The 15313-nt window shown below is 34.7% G+C and overlaps 3 protein-coding genes across 7 annotated transcripts; 2 read left to right on the top strand and 1 right to left on the bottom strand.

Moving 5' to 3' along the window:
- Window positions 1–1099: 1099 nt before the first annotated feature.
- Window positions 1100–5944, top strand: LOC102591541 (PXMP2/4 family protein 4). Its single transcript, XM_006346262.2, has 4 exons — window positions 1100–1619; window positions 4109–4337; window positions 4965–5089; window positions 5481–5944. Exons 1-4 carry the CDS (start codon window positions 1290–1292, stop codon window positions 5562–5564), a joined length of 768 nt encoding a protein of 255 aa, XP_006346324.1. The 5' UTR covers window positions 1100–1289; the 3' UTR covers window positions 5565–5944.
- A 263-nt stretch (window positions 5945–6207) lies between these two features.
- Window positions 6208–7424, top strand: LOC102599365 (extensin-3-like). Its single transcript, XM_006346453.2, has one exon. It carries the CDS (start codon window positions 6251–6253, stop codon window positions 7286–7288), a length of 1038 nt encoding a protein of 345 aa, XP_006346515.1. The 5' UTR covers window positions 6208–6250; the 3' UTR covers window positions 7289–7424.
- Window positions 7425–7707: 283 nt separating this feature from the next.
- LOC102590988 (uncharacterized) lies at window positions 7708–12693 on the bottom strand. 5 transcript variants are annotated; one of them, XM_015308252.1, is made up of 5 exons: window positions 12572–12693; window positions 9803–12105; window positions 8944–9067; window positions 8291–8331; window positions 7708–8167 (listed from the first exon to the last, which is right to left on the bottom strand). In XM_015308252.1, exon 2 carries the CDS (start codon window positions 12088–12090, stop codon window positions 11029–11031), a length of 1062 nt encoding a protein of 353 aa, XP_015163738.1. In that variant the 5' UTR covers window positions 12091–12105; window positions 12572–12693; the 3' UTR covers window positions 7708–8167; window positions 8291–8331; window positions 8944–9067; window positions 9803–11028. The 5 variants fall into 5 exon arrangements, with proteins under 5 accessions (XP_015163738.1, XP_006346323.1, XP_015163737.1 ...); XM_006346261.2 differs by having other exon boundaries at window positions 8944–9993; window positions 10089–12105; XM_015308251.1 differs by having other exon boundaries at window positions 8944–9957; window positions 10089–12105.
- Between the last annotated feature and the right edge of the window lie 2620 nt (window positions 12694–15313).

Genomic DNA, 15313 nt, shown 5'->3' with positions numbered 1-15313 from the left:
TGACAGAAATTTCAAAAAATAAAATAAAATAAAAGAATATTTCTACAAAAATCGCTGCCCCGCAGCGATTTTTAAAAAAAAAAACTAGTTCCACTTGGCAACGATTTCAAGATATATATATATATATATATTATTATTTTTTTTGTAAAAAAGCTGTCAAATGGCTGAAAATTGTTGTCTTGACAGCTTTTTAGTTAGTTTTTTTTTTTATTTTTAAATTCGTTTCTCTTCAATTTTTATTTTTTTAAAATTTGTTTTTCGTTTTTGAAAACAAGGCAGTGTTTTTATTTAAAAAATAATTTTTTTTAACTAAAAAACGACTGAAAAGGCAGTCTAATTAAGAAAAGATTTTTGAAAAAAATAATTAAGGAAAACGCTGTTGTTTTTCGTTTTGAAAACAAGGCAGTGTTTTTATTAAAAAATATTTTTTTTAACAAAAAACGCTGAAAAGGCAGTCTAATTAAGAAAAGATTTTTGAAAAAAATAATTAAGGAAAACGCTGTCAGGGCAGCGATTTTCCAAAAAACAGTTTTTACAAAAAGTTGCCAATTTTTTTTTCTCTATGAAAACGCTGCCATAGCAGCGATATTAGGTGGAGGAAAAAAAATTAGAGTTAAAAAATCGCTGTTGTGCCAGCGATTTTAGTGGGGAAAAAAAATTAGACAAAAATCGCTGCCAGGGCAGCGATTTTATTTTAACGGAGTACACGGCGTTAATATGTGTCAGAGGAAAATCGCTCCGGCAGGAGCGATTTTGCCGTTTTGGTTTTAAAAAAATATGATGTGCCCTTTTGGAATTTTTGGCAATTTTTTTTGCCCTTTTGGCTCCGGACTACTTGCTAACAATAAAAGAATGAATAAGTTCCTCCTAATTTATTTTGTGTCCGCTTTTACTTATTCATTCTATTATAATAAATAGATTTTTATTTTTATTTATCCAATTAAAATAATTTATCACTCAAAATTTCTTATTTATTTAATTAAATTAATTACTATTTCTTAAAAACGAGATCATATAAATATAAATACTCCATTATCGTAGGAAAAAAAGAGCTATACACGTGGATGAAAATGAGGGAAGTGCTTGGTAAACCATGAGACTTTACCTTATTTTTGTCTTCTACACTTTGCTCCTTTTTATTGGCGGCCATCTTTGAAGGCCTGAAGCACAAACTCGGAAACTAACTTCTCTTCCCCTACTGACAACAAGGAGGAGAGACCCTTTTCCATATTAACTCCCTCCTCTTCTGCCATCAATATACACCTGGGGTTTCTCTACAGATACAAAAGATGTGTGCTTTTTTCCTCAGAAATGGTTCCAAAGCCCACCATTCATTGCACCATCTATGTAGAAGAAGACCCTCCATTGAATCTTGGAATATCAAGAACCAACTTCAACATTCTAAAGTTTATTCACGATTACCTCATTCTTTTTACAGGAAAACTAAGGAATTTGAGTTGTCAAATCCCAGTTTTCTTGCTTTCTTTTCAGGGGTTTCGTCTTCTGCTTCAAAATTTGGGTTAGTGGGTTGGTACTTAGAGAAACTCAACTCTCGACCCATTATCACCAAGAGCATCACTTGTGGCCTTATTCTTACTGCCGCTGATTTTTCCTCACAGGTACTTTTCTTCAGATTCTTGAAAGTTACTTAGTTGAAAAATTCATTGTTAGGTTACATAATCATGCGTGCTGTATATTGCCTTCTGTGGTTTGAAGAGTATAGAGTAACGCACCCTGTTCTTTAATTTGGGCTGAAAAAAGGCAAAGTTTAAGGGTTTCACTTGCAGAGATTATGAAGTAGTTGTTGTATTCTTTGTTTTTAAACTTCTTAATCAAACAAGACAAATGTTCTTTCCTCCTCGGGATACTTTTTCGCCCCGCCCTGATTAAACATAGAGCTGAAATAGGGCATACCATTGTTAACAACATACACCGTGTAATCCCACAAGTGGGGGTATGGGGAGGGTGGAGTGTTCGTAGACCTGAAAAAAGAAATGTAACTACAACAAAATAACAAAAGCTAGACAACACCAAGTTCCCCATGATTTGCTCTTATTATTAGGTTTGGAATAAGTGACCTTAAACCCAACCTATGAGTAATAACTTTTCCCTACTACTCTTAAATGTCTCTTCTGCTTTTCAAATGTTAATGCACTTCTTTGATTCAGGAGAGTAGTTTGATATAGCAGCCTATCCATTTCTTTATAAAATCTTCCACCTATAAAGTTCAGAACAAACTTGACATTTATTTCCTAGTAAGTATCCTTTTAGGTTCTGTACCTTCCCAACATCTGTTATAGTCTCCCCTAAATCCACTCGACTTAGCGCATGTAAAATTCAAAGTTAGGCTGGCTTATGAATCATCTTCATCCAGAGTTTCAAACTACACACTGAACACTATTCCTCCTGTTTGTCCTTTAATTTGTGCCTGCCTCCACAGTGGATCCAAGTGATGAAGGCATCTATAAGAATATGACTTGTTGAATAAGTTCGTGAGGTGCCACTGCAACATGGATTGTTGAAGAATAACAGGAGCTGCCTTAGGAAATGACTTGACTCAAATAACATATGCTGTGTGGCGAGGGGGCAACTTGTCTGGTCTTGCAGTGTGCTCATCTAGTTACGAGAATGAAATCACACCCCATCTTGACCTGTGGACCACAGCCAAGACTCTCGATGAGTTGCCTGGCCAAGTACGAAGATTATTATTAGAAAGAGGTGCCTTAGAACACATTTATTGGATTGAGTTGAGTGTGAGTTCCCCTTCTTGCATAACACTTAACCTGGTTATTTCCACTGACCAATCATTCTCCACGTAACGCAACCTTCTTAGCTTTATATCTAGAGAAGTACTTCATAACACGTCATTCCTTATTTTCATCTTCACATACTTCCAAGCAAGCTAGAATTTCATCCAAGTTCATTTGCACTAGTAGGGTATGGGATCTGCCTATAATCCCCTGTCTTTTAACAGATAATCATGGACCAATTCAACCACATTCAGTCATTTAATCCACGAGTTCCACAATTATCTTCACATAGTTGCCATATCTTACTCTGGTCCTTCTTTCCATGAGTATTTTCTGGCTGAAAACTGAATGACAGTTGGGAGTTGCACCAATTTCTTTCACATCATGACCATTATTGGTAATTCAAATTGTTTGCATCTTAAAGACTTGGGATGGTTGATGTTGCCTTAGACTACACTAGACTGGATTCCACCAAATAATAATGAAGTGAAAAGGATTGTTAATTCTTAGAAACTAGTGCAAATTGACAAAGAGTGATATTGCTTCTTTGTTATTTGAAAAATTGCAAGTTGAGATATAGAAGAACAAACTTAAGGAAAACGATCAATATAAGATGAAGATCGAGGATTAATGTAATCTTATTTTAATTAATGATGGTTTGATAATAACAAAGCTCAAGTTAAAATCGTCCTTTTCAACTGCTTTTTGTAAGTTGGAGAGTCAACTGCTTTAGGCATTTTGAAGACTAGGTGCACTGAAAATTTGTTTAGTTGGACCAACTTGTATCCTGCTGTTAATGCAGAACAACTTCAGGATTTTACTAACTCATTAGCTCTGGCTTAGATAGTTTGTATAGTTAGCAAGAGATTTTTTTGTAAGTTCAAATGCCATATCTTGTAAATTTTGCATCTTCCCGATGCTGTTATTAATACCACTTATCTTATCAAAAAAAAAAATCGTCCTCTTCAAGTAGGATTAAGTGATTAACTATCTTTGTTTCTATTCTGATCTTAAACGTCCCTTTCTGATTGGTTCGTAGTTAGTAGTTGTTCAAGATGCTTTAATGTTCTATTACTCATAGCATTGACTGACTTGAAATTTCTAGTTCTGTTAAGTTCCTTTCTACTGTATGGTGTAGAAATAATACCTGTAAATCTTGTTCAATAACACTTTAGATAGTCAAAGTCTGTTAGTTCTCTTACATTTTGCTCAACATATAATTATGTAATTTGTGTTTCTCCAATCTTATTTATCATTCCCTCTTTTAGTGTAGCTTTTTCTTCTGGTTCACCTGTGGAATAAATTATTTGCCTGTTTCTAATATTTTCCCCCTTTTCTTTGCACTCTCTGCTCTGCAGACAATTGCTGGGTCATTGTTGGAGCAGTATGATCTCACACGAACATTGCGGATGGCTGGTTATGGAGCGCTTATTGTTGGACCTTCACTACATTTCTGGTTCAATTTCCTGTCAACGTGCTTTCCAAAGCGTGATGTCATAACAACATTTAAAAAAATAGCTTTGGGACAAACAGTTTATGGTCCTGCAATTAACTCTGTTTTCTTCTCCATGAATGCTGTAGCACAAGGTAAAGCTGAGTCCTGTTTTAGAAATTCTGTGTTGCTCTTGTTAAATTTACTAATAGGCTGTACTCTTACTGTCGTTAACAAAGTAAAATATTTGTGGAGGAATCTAGACCTCGGGTAATTATCATCTTCGAGATAGAACCTGTTCTTTTTGTGCATGTGTCCCTGAGAGGAGGGCATAGGGTGTGACATGAGAGGGAGAAAGGGGTGAAGGTGAAAACTGACTCAAAACCTCGGGTTTGAGGGATAGTGCTTAAACCCTATATCACTTTTTTCCCCATTTTCAACAAAAACTAGAAAAAGAAATTTAAGATTAGAAAAGGAACATCTAGTTGATAAAATTGGACACAAAATAAGAATCTCAGTCAGTTCATTTGCAAGCTGCATTAGGAAGTGCATTAGCTCCTTTCCCCTTTTTATTCTTTTGTTTTTTATTAGTCCTTAGTAGCTTTCTACCATGCTTGCTGAGTTTGAATTTGATTGTGTTGCGAACTTCTTTATTATATGGAATGAACTTGCAACAGTTTTTAAGATCTATTCAAACTCTTGAGAATTTTATTTTCTGAATTACAATAGGCATTAACTTTGGATGCTTGTATCACTAATCCTTGTATTGGTTGCTACCTTAGGTGAAAGTAGTTCAGAGATTGTTGCGCGACTCAAGCGCGACTTGGTTCCCACCATTGTCAGTGGTCTTATGTACTGGCCAATATGTGATTTCATTACATTCAAGTTTGTTCCTGTTCATTTACAGGTATGCTCAAGGTCTCATCGACTTCTAAGGTTACTTTACACAATTTAGGATGTCTTTTTCTGCTCCTCAAAGACTAATCCAGGATTTAAAATTTGATGGGTTCAAACTTTGTGTTATCGTCACTGAACCCAGTGCTCTTCTGCAATTGTGCATTCAGATTTTAATATTTGTTACTCCTATTTTAGTAATTTTTCAAATATACATATATGCTCAGAGTAAAAAAATGTTGGTTCATTTTAACCAATTGATTATACATTCCATTCCATCTGCCTCTGGGTCCTGTAGCCTCGGTCTATGCCAAAGGCAAAACTAAGGTTCAGATCCCTCAACTCCCAATATATACATGTATTTGAGAAAGTGACTAACTAGATGTTTATTACTACATTGACAGCCGCTTGTGAGCAATACATTTTCATACGTATGGAATGTATACCTGACTTATGTGGCAAGCCAACAAAAAGTCTCAATGGTGTGATTCTATACCAAGCATGTATGATGTCTTCTCTGCTAACAATTCATATATTCTTCTTGCAAACAATCTGGATGGAGGCATGACTTTGGAGTCATTTTCATCGCGGTAACATGTTAGTGTGGTGGAGCAGAAGCACAGAGACCGTTGAATGTGTTACTTAAGAGTTGCTCGGACCATCATGGTTCTTTTTGTATATCCTAGTTCTAGTTACAGAAATCGCGCATTACACTATCAGCTTTCACAAAAGAGCAATATCCGACAATATAGAGCAGGCATAGTTCTAATTTTGAAGATTTTGCATTTGTATCCTCATTCTCAACTCATTAAACTCGGTTTATTCTTAACGTTAAAGTGAGTAAAGTTTTCATTCTCTCTTCTGTTTATTGTTTAAAAATTGTCAAATCTTTAACTACTTTGTGATATTCCTCTTTGTTCTTATGTTAATATTTTTTTTTAAATTGTACTTTATTTTATGTCACCAAGAGGGTGCCTCCCACTCTGTGCTGACCGAGTCTTTATTTGGACTTTGCTCTCATATTAGTGGGTAACCATGAACCCATTACACCAAATGTCAACAAGAAAGATGTCACATTGCTGTATAAAAACCAGAGCTCCTTCTCAAATATGCAAGACAAGTTTCTAGTTCTCTCTATCTCTTCTCTAAGTATAGCTTTGGTTTGCATATCAAAATGAGAAGCTTAGGGAAGCTGGGGCAATTGCCCCTACTTGCAGCTGCTTTGGCAATTTGCTTAGCAGCCAGCACTGTTTTTGCTGATTACTCCTATGGTTATACTTCTCCCTCACCTTCTTACAGCTCTAACAAGTACTACAAATCACCATCTCCATCTAAGTATAATGTGCCTACTCCTTACTACAAGAAACCTGTTGAATATTCACCATCACACAAATACTACAAAGCACCTGTACCTTCCAAGCACAACTACTACAAGTCTCCATCGCCAGCAAAATATTACAAATCGCCTACTCCTTCAAAGCATTACTACAAGTCGCCAATTGCTAAGAAGTATTACAAGTCACATACTCCTTCGAAGCATCACTACAAGTACCCAGTTCCATCAAAGCATTACTACAAGTCGCCATCGCCAGTAAAGTACTACTACAAATCACCATCGCCGGTTAAGCACTACTACAAGTCCCCAACTCCTTCAAAGTACTACTATAAGTCACCATCGCCAGTAAAGTACTACAAGTCACCAACTCCTTCAAAGCATTACTACAAGTCACCAGCGCCGGTAAAGTACTATTACAAGTCCCCAACTCCTTCAAAGCACTACTACAAGTCCCCAACTCCTAAATACTACAACTCACCATCACCAACGAAATATTACAAGTCACCAGTTTACTACAAATCTCCACCACCACCAGCTTATTATGAAAAATCACCTTCATACTACAAATCACCTCCACCTCCACCACCAAAATATTACGAGGAATCACCAACTAATTATAAGTCTCCACCTCCACCCTACTATGAATCTCCACCACCTCCGCCAAAGACCTATGAACAACCACCATCATACTACTCACCTCCACCACCTACGAAGTACGAGCCATCAACCACCTATGCTTCACCTCCACCACCAACGAACTACGAAGAACAAGCACCCACCTATGCCTCACCTCCACCACCTACGGAGTACGAGCCATCAACCACCTATGCTTCACCTCCACCTCCATCACCATCTCCCCCACCAACCTATAACTAGTATTCAAATCCTTCATTTCAATATTTTTCCACCATTTCTCTGACTTTATAACTCATTTTCATCCTCCTATTTGGAGCATTTCTATTTCCTCTGCCAAAATTTGTTTGTATGCTTTCGAAAATGATGGACTTTGCTTGCTGTTTGTTCTTTTGTTGTAATAATTTGTAACATGTATTTATTCGAGATCTCAATCAATTTGTCTCATGAATCAAAAGATTATTTTTGGTATATTCATCTGAGAATTGTATTAATGCTTTACAACCATCTTCTTCTTTCTCTACTGTTGTTTCTGCTTATCTGCTGAACTACTTGACTTATACAACTCGTAGGAAGCATTAATGAGCCGTTGATAATAACAAACCAAGTTATGTAATATCATCCCTCACGATGATCAGAGTTCTCCCAGTATTCATTTGAAATCAAAGAAACAAAGACATCTATTGCAATAATTGAGGAGCTAAAGCCTGTAGCTCAAGGAGACAATGATACAAGTTCAGCAATGCTCTTACGGCGTTCAATTTACATCAATTATATACAAATGGGGTTACAAACACCTTAAATCATTCTGTGACCCCAATCAGTACAGTTCATGCATACAGTTGCATCAGCGCATGTGCCACATAGTTGTATAGTTTGGCCTTCGGGAATATTATCATATCCGTCAGTTCAGTTCAGTTGGTATGTGCATTGGGCTATGCAAACAGAGATGGTTGATGTTCCCCGAGTTGCTGGGACAAAGGTTAATATCTGTTGCATTGCATTAAGTAAAACCTCTTCTCTGCAGATTCAACTGAGCCATATCACTACATTTTCAGCCAAGCCTCCACGCTCACTGCTTATGCATAGTGACCCTCCTTGTTAGTTTTTACCTCTCTAGTCCTACACACACATAAGATGAGCTATTAGACGGTGCTCAAAACATAGACCATGAAATTCATCTTCAGATGTGGAACTATTAAGAGACAGAATTGGAAAAGCATGTCTGCTATTGAATGTGCTTACATTGTAAAGTTCGCGTGTAGAATTCTGAAGCTACAGCAAGGCTGTTAGAATTTGTGTACAATTAACATTGAGAGCATGTTAGTGTAGAGAAGTGCTACATACTATGGTCGAAAACATAGGCAAATACTATATGTAAATATTTGAGAAACAAAAAAATAATAATAATAATAAAGAATGGTGCAAACTTAAGTACTTAACAACAACATACCCAGTGTAATCCCACAAGGTCGGGTTTGGGGAGGGTAGAATGTACGCAAACGCTACCCCTACCTTGTGGAGGTAGAGATGCTATTTCCGAAAGACCCACGGCTCAAGTAATGCATAGCAAAGTAGCTTTAAAAGATAAAATACCGAAAGAAAGCAGGCATGAGTCATGACAACTAAAAAGAGAAATGGTGCAAAATTAACAACACTGAAAAAGAACAATGAAGGACACTATACTGTAGGATGATGTCAAGGGCCAAACCGTTCTTGATTCTGCTTATTTAGAAAAGTAAATATTAGATCATTGAAAATTATTCGGTACCACCAAAATGATAGCATTTGCTAAAAATGATCTTTCTAAAAAAATATTAACCACACTGATTCTGGTTATAAAGCTTACTACATATGAAGTACTGAAAATCAAGTAACTAAATTAAACACAAACAGACCTCTATGTATATCTTCATTCTATCCAACCTTGTTGCTGTGTTCTGCTTCTTTTCTGGCAAGTAATTAAATGTCAATCCTTCAATGATGCAAAGTTTCACAATATTCAGCTTCCCCAAATAATCACTGAAAAATAGTAACATAATTTATTTTGGTCCCTTTCAAACATTGTATAACAAAATGTACTATATACAAATATTGTGTATGAAAAATATTGGTTAATTAAAATTCAAATGAATCAGTAACAAAAATCAATCCAAATGATTCAAATGTCCTTTGCCCTATCTCATGTGTTACTTGGTAAGGAGAACTAGCTGAGACAATGAAATCTCCATATTTCAAGAATATATATTTAAAAGATTGAGAAAAAAATTAAAATGCAAACTGCATATTGGATAGAGAAGGGATGGCAAGCGCAAGTCAGAGAAAAGAGCATCATTAACATACAGAAAAAGCCTTTACCTGCACTAACAAGCAAATAACCAAGTGTAACAATGCACAGTATGCTAGAGAGTGAAGACTGCCAACGGCAACCAACTTTTAAACTGAGATGTTACCTTTTGCAGCCAAAGCTGGAAGCATATATCAACTGAGGGGTTGAAGGTGCCAATCAGGGTTGGAATTGGACAAACTTCAGATCAGCCTCAATAATTTAATGACAAGAAGAGCATGCCTCAACCTCAAACATTTAAAGGGTTTTCTCATTTGGATGAACTAGAAAAAAGCATGGCAAAGAGAAATAAGCCCATCCAACATGCAGAAGTTTACAAACAGTGCCAGAAACAAGGAAGAATAACAATGTATGCTATACTAGAGACAGAAGAGTGCCAGAAGCAACCAATTACTGAACTGTGATGTTACCTTTGGTGCAAGTACTAGAATTGTATATCATTTGAAGGCTTGAAGCTGCCAATCAGGCATCTCATTTGATAAAGTCAGTTCAAACTCAGCAATTTAAGGGCAAGAAGTGCATACCTCAACCTCAAACTTTTAAAGAGCATTGTCATTTGGATAGACTAGAAAGAAAGGATGACGAAGTGATCAGACAAAACCTGCCAACATGCAGAATTGCACTAACAAGGAAGAAACAAAGGAAGAGTAACAATGTTTAATATGCTAGAGACCAAAGACGCTCAAAGCTACCAACCTTTGGTCCATGATGTAACCTTTTGCAGTCAATGTTGGAAGCATATACATAACTTGAAGGACTGAAACCACCCATTAGGCATCACATTACCTCAGACCAACCTCAATAAATTTGGGCAGCCTCAACCTCAAACATTTAAAGTACATTATCATTTGGATAGACTGGAAAGGAAGGATTAAAAGCAAAGAGAAAAAGCCCCACCAACACATAGAAGTGCACTAACAAGAAAACAACCAAAAAAAAAAAAAAAACAATGTAAGATATGCTAGAGATAGAAGACTGCCAAAAGCAACCAATCTTTGAACCAGGATGTCACATTTTGCATCCAATAATGAAAGCATATGTCACCTGAAGCTTGAAGCTACCAGGAAGTGCATATCTCACTATATTCGTCTCTAAAGGAGGAATGCACTTGACACTTCAACCCAGGAAGAAAAAATAAAATGTCCATTTCACTTGACATAGGAAATATAATTGTTGCCTCTATGTTGCAAAAGTGGATCGTTGAAGAGACAGGAAATTGGAAATTTTTGGGAGCTGAAAACACTCAGTAATGGTTAGAAATTGATTCACTTGTTAACTTCTCAGTTTTACAATAGTACACAGCTGCATGGAACTAAATGATTTATTTCATGAAAATATTTCATAGAAACCTCATCTGTAAAATGAAAAATGACATAAGAGCAAGTGCTTGTAAACAATATCTATCCATAATCTATGTAACCCTGACCCTTCCAAGGGACCAATTCTCCTAGAATACAAACTCACAACACACATCCGACAGCTTCCCACAATATTCACATGCTTGTTCCATTGGCAATTCTCATAGATACTTCATTCTGTCAGAAATCATGTCAAGAACCTCATCATTCAAATCAGACACAAAAGCCTGAAATTTCCACTTATCCATCTGGTAATAAGATTGATGACAAAGAGCTGTTTATTCAGAAGCAGAAGCACAGACCTTCTCAAGTAGAGTGGACCAATCTCCCCCAAGTATATGAGGATTAGTCTCCACTGCCACTCGGAAATCCAACATCCTACCATATGAGGATCTTGTTTGTCTTTTTGTATAATTTCCAGGAAATTGTCCATACCATCCAGGGAGTATTTGACCATTACGATATCTGACACGTTCATTTGTATGTCGAGATCCAGCCAGTCCTATGCAAGGTTCAATCAGCCTTTTCAAAAATGCATCTAAGCTATTATTTAGCAGGTTAGCACAGTCCAATGATATGCCAAGCCCCTCCGACTCTAACTTCTGCTCCAAACGGCTTCTTAGCGATCTACTCTCAGGCAATTCTCTACTGCTTTGACAAGTCTCCAGACGAAAGTTGTACACAGATCCACTATGGAGAGTTTTTCGAGCACCACCTACATTCACAGAAATTCCAAGAGGGGCAGTGACAAGGCTTCTGCTTTGAATTCCTGGACTTCCAACAAATTGTTCGACTTCTTCCCCATCTTCTACAGATGCAACTTCAACTGGAGGTCTGCTACCAAGGGAATGCAATTCTGTGGCACTTTGCTGTTCTTGTACCCTAGGTGCTGCTTCTTCACACGTAACAGGACTTTTCCCAAGTGGTCCAAGAGGACTTGGACGGTCCCGCAACCTTCTGTCCCTACTAACTGGAGACCTGGTTTTGCGAGGTGATGAGGGAAATGCATCACCATAGAGCGATTGTAGACAACTTCTTTGGTAACCGTTCCCAACTTTAATGCTGAGAGATTCTTCAGCTTTTTTAGGCCTTGGTGGTGGAACCTTACCCAAAGAGGCATTTTTCACTATGGATAGAAGGAGACGATTATGTAGGTGAATATTCTCTCTCCCAATAGTTCGAATGCACGACTTATCGAAGTCAACCTTGCTCAACTTTGAACTGAAAAATCTACTAAGCTCATCAAAGTACTTTTCAGCTCTCTGTTGCCCAATCTTCCTATAGATTAGATCCCTCAGCTCCAACGTATCGACTCGAGTATAATGGTGGTTGGTCACCATTTTCAATTGAACTTCCTAAACAATCAAAATAACCACACTTTCGTGAATTCCAGCAAAGAACATAAACAAATGACATCACTTACTCCCAACACCCAAATAAGCCCTAATTCCATATACATTCTCCTAGATCGCATTGTTACAATTCAACTATTCAACAATTAGATCAAATAAAAGTAATTAAACCTTAATTAACAGAATCCAAGAATTAACAAGAACCCCAATTTAGCATTAAAGTCAGCAATTCCTCCTTTACTAGCTCCAAATTAAATATATCAAAAACCCCAATTTAGCAATTTCAAAGTAGAATTAAAATCATGAAGATTAAAAATAAGTAAAAACAAACCCCCAAATTGAGATTAAGCGATCGAAGGACAAACAGATGAAAATCTAAAATTAAAACATAATTAAGAAACCCTTTTGATGATTAAACCCCTAATTAACGAAATTAAAGTAAACAGAAACATTAGAAATAGGAATTGACCTGTGTGGGACGAAGACGACGTTGTAGGTGTTCACTCAAAGCTGTCTTTTTTACTATTTGTTTTATTTTATTTGAGGAATGGCTTTTGCGATCTGTCTGTCTTTTGTAAACTATTTTTTTTGTGTTTTATGAGTAATGAATATAAGCCAAACAGGAATAAAAAAATTCTCAGTTATAAGCCCTAATGTCACACGTGTGATTTTAATAATGGGCAAGTTTTATTAGGCTCTGTTTGGGTGATGCTGTATAAGGATTTCGTCAACAAATGGCGGTAACCGGAAAGTTTAGGCGCCGTATAAAATAAAAATGGTTTTTATGAATATTTGGACAAGTTTTTATATTTAATAAATATCACTAAGATAAATAGTTTTATTTGGGTCAATATGTTGTTTACTTGCTTCAATTATATTCCAAATTCTACTATTTTTTTACCCAAAAATTAAAAAAAAAAACTAGTCTATTTATTTAACTCACATTTCAAAGCTTCAACAACAATTATGATTTACTTACTAAAATTCCTTTGGTTTTTAGTAATATAATATAAAAACAAATCAACTTTTTAATACTATGTTCAGATAATAAATCAGATAAAACTTTAAAAATCTGCAGTGGTGTAATATTTTAACTCAATAATTGTTTGTAGGTAATGTGTCGAGTTAATTACTAGATATGGTATATCTTAATTAGTTTGAAATTTTTGTATGTATTTCTTCTGATATAATGGTAAAAAATGATTAAGACATCTTCTAATCTAGTTTTTAAATATTTTTGTTATTGATGTTTATGAATCTTGTATTATCTCTGAACTTAACGAGTCAGCTACAAAATACTTCATCACAAACACCTTCCCGATCCAGATCATTAGGTGACGAGTTTAGATATTTTTTTATCAAAGCTAATGTTCTTCACGAAATAAGAAAAAGATACATTTAACAATGGTTTGGCATGCTATTCTAAGTACAACATGCAAATTTACCATTCCTTCCTTACATATTCTAAGCTTTTTCAAAATGGAGAATTGAAGTCAGATGAGGAAGCTCCATTTTCCCTTAATTCACCTCAGAGGAATTATGAATGGTTCTACCCACATTTCGCAAAAAAATATTACCACATATCTATATCTCGTTGAATCTGAGCTAATTGGACAAAGCAACTAAAAAAGGAAATCACAAATAACTAGTTATACCTTGGCCAATAGATAATAGTCAATTAGTCATAGTTTCGTGATTAAACAAAATTTAGCCGTTTTTCACACTAAAATATTATCTTAGATAATATTTTAGTGAGTCCCTTCTATTTTCCTCAAGTTAGGTGTATTTTTGTCTAAGTATTATTTTCTCATGAAAAAAAATAGCTAAATATCAATTAATTATGATGTTGTGACTTATTTTCAATTATTATTAGAGTAAACTTTAGGTTTAGCAAACATAAAAATCATATTTGTATGTCATAGCTATAGTTTGTATAATTGCACTCCATAGCAAACTTTATGTTTGTTATGGCTATTAATCTGTATGTTTTGGTGTACATATACATAAAAATTTGTATTTGTATGTTTCGATATACTTATACATAAAAACATGTTATGTCTTGATCTATATATTTCGGTAATCTGTATATTGAGCTGTATACGAACTAAAACATAATAATTGTATATAAACAAAATTACTACATATATACGTAAAGAGATTATACAAACATGTCTTGTTATGTATAACTGTGGAAAATATACAAACAACAAATTGAATTTGTATAAACAAGCTAAAAAATAGTAATTGTATATAAACAAAATTGTATAAAGGGAATTCATATTTACTAATATACCTCTGAATGGGTCCCGCCAGATGGCAAAAAATATGGAATGTTTTTGTAGGTTAAGGATATTTTTAGACAAAAAGTTTTAAAAGGATATTTATGAGTCTTTTACCTATTTTTAAAAATACTCCAAAATTTATAATAAAATAAAATAAGTGAACTTCAAATTTTCAACACTAAAACGTAAATTAGAAAGAAAAAAAGAAGTAACAGTAGTAGTTATTATTTGGTAATAATTAATATAATATTTGTAAATTTTTCATAATTTGAAGTGGTTATAGACTCTAACAACTAATTATTCATTGAAACTAATTAGGATTCTTGTATTATTATTTAATCTTCCCATTGTCTCATAATAATATTAGTTTCAATTTCACCAAAATTTCATACAGTCTAATAATTCTTATTTATTGTGATACATTTATAGATACACTTTATTTCAGTTTACATACATCCTTCTTTCACAATCTTATTGTATTAGATACATTATTATCAACTACAAAATGATACATTATGTAAGTTATACAATCTTTCAAGGCAAACAATACAATACTTATCAATTTAAATGAGATACATAAATAGTAATGTATCATGCACTCATTTTTTTAGATATGATACGTAAATTCGAATTTATACTAAATGTATCAATTACATAGCAACTACCACACAGTAATGTATCGATCTCAAATCTAACATCTTATGGGCAACAATTACTTATTTAATGTATCTAGTATAAATACAATACTTCTCAATTTAGACGAGATACATAAATAGTAAAATGTTAAGTAGCAAAGATATTCATGATGTATCTTCTCAAATTTTTCGACAATTTTGAATCAAAATTGAAAGGATCTTCAATAAACTAGAAGAAGAATTTTGAATCTCAATTTTTTCAATAATTTTGAATCAAAATTGAAAGGATCTTCG

Source organism: Solanum tuberosum, unplaced genomic scaffold (assembly GCF_000226075.1).
Source record: "Solanum tuberosum cultivar DM 1-3 516 R44 unplaced genomic scaffold, SolTub_3.0 scf00073, whole genome shotgun sequence".
NCBI lineage: Eukaryota > Viridiplantae > Streptophyta > Magnoliopsida > Solanales > Solanaceae > Solanum > Solanum tuberosum.
The sequence above is the reverse complement of the archived record's forward strand: the minus strand, read 5'-3'. Positions and strand labels throughout refer to the sequence as shown.

Excerpts from the sequence above, each read along its gene's own strand:
- LOC102591541 (XM_006346262.2), top strand. The coding sequence starts at position 1,290 with ATGTGTGCTTTTTTCCTCAGAAATGGTTCCAAAGCCCACCATTCATTG. Across the intron at positions 4,338-4,964 it reads CATGAATGCTGTAGCACAAG|GTGAAAGTAGTTCAGAGATT; the intron begins GTAAAGCTGAGT and ends TTGCTACCTTAG. Across the intron at positions 5,090-5,480 it reads TTGTTCCTGTTCATTTACAG|CCGCTTGTGAGCAATACATT; the intron begins GTATGCTCAAGG and ends CTACATTGACAG.
- LOC102599365 (XM_006346453.2), top strand. The coding sequence starts at position 6,251 with ATGAGAAGCTTAGGGAAGCTGGGGCAATTGCCCCTACTTGCAGCTGCT.
- LOC102590988 (XM_015308249.1), bottom strand. The coding sequence starts at position 12,090 with ATGGTGACCAACCACCATTATACTCGAGTCGATACGTTGGAGCTGAGG.